At 63.8% G+C, this 480-nt stretch overlaps 1 protein-coding gene across 1 annotated transcript in view; it reads right to left on the bottom strand.

Annotated features, from left to right (window-relative positions):
- The window catches only part of LOC104077303 (E3 ubiquitin-protein ligase TRIM69-like), a 4,844-nt gene extending 4,620 nt beyond the window's left edge, over positions 1 to 224 (bottom strand). The window contains exon 1 of the mRNA XM_009578483.1: positions 1 to 224. This exon is cut by the window's left edge and continues 34 nt beyond it. Coding sequence (XP_009576778.1) covers positions 1 to 224 — 224 coding nt within the window.
- Positions 225 to 480: the final 256 nt, after the last annotated feature.

Genomic DNA, 480 nt, shown 5'->3' with positions numbered 1-480 from the left:
CCCAGCCCCGACAGCAGGTAGTGGGTGCGGAAAGCCCGGCTGGGGAACTCACGGCGGCACTGGGGACAGGAGGGGACGCGGGCACAGGTCTCCCAGTAGCCCTGGATGCAGGCCTTGCAGAAGTGATGCATGCAGTCCAGCATGACGGGCTCGCTGAAGAGCTCGCAGCAGATGGCACATGTCAGCTCCTCCCGCAGGCTCCGGTCCTGGCTCCTGCCGGCCATCCCTGCTGGCACATGGGTCCCACCCTGAGTTTCCTGCCACCACCATTCCAAAATCCCCTTCCTCCTTCTCTCTGGGCTAGAGTGGACTTCTGCCTCTCCTCACGCTGGGCTCTGCTGGGTGCTCTGGGGCAGGGTTCGGTTACCAGACCTTGGGCAGGAGGCACAGGACCTGCCCACGTGCCACACTGGACGTACCCAGCCCTGGAAAGCCCCAAACGGTGGGAATTACAGAGAAGCCCTAGCAAAGGGTCAGTCC

The sequence above is a fragment of the Fulmarus glacialis genome, unplaced genomic scaffold, assembly GCF_000690835.1.
Source record: "Fulmarus glacialis isolate BGI_N327 unplaced genomic scaffold, ASM69083v1 scaffold34925, whole genome shotgun sequence".
Classification (NCBI taxonomy): domain Eukaryota; kingdom Metazoa; phylum Chordata; class Aves; order Procellariiformes; family Procellariidae; genus Fulmarus; species Fulmarus glacialis.
Note: the sequence above shows the minus strand (reverse complement) of the source record. Positions and strands in the feature narration are given on the sequence as shown.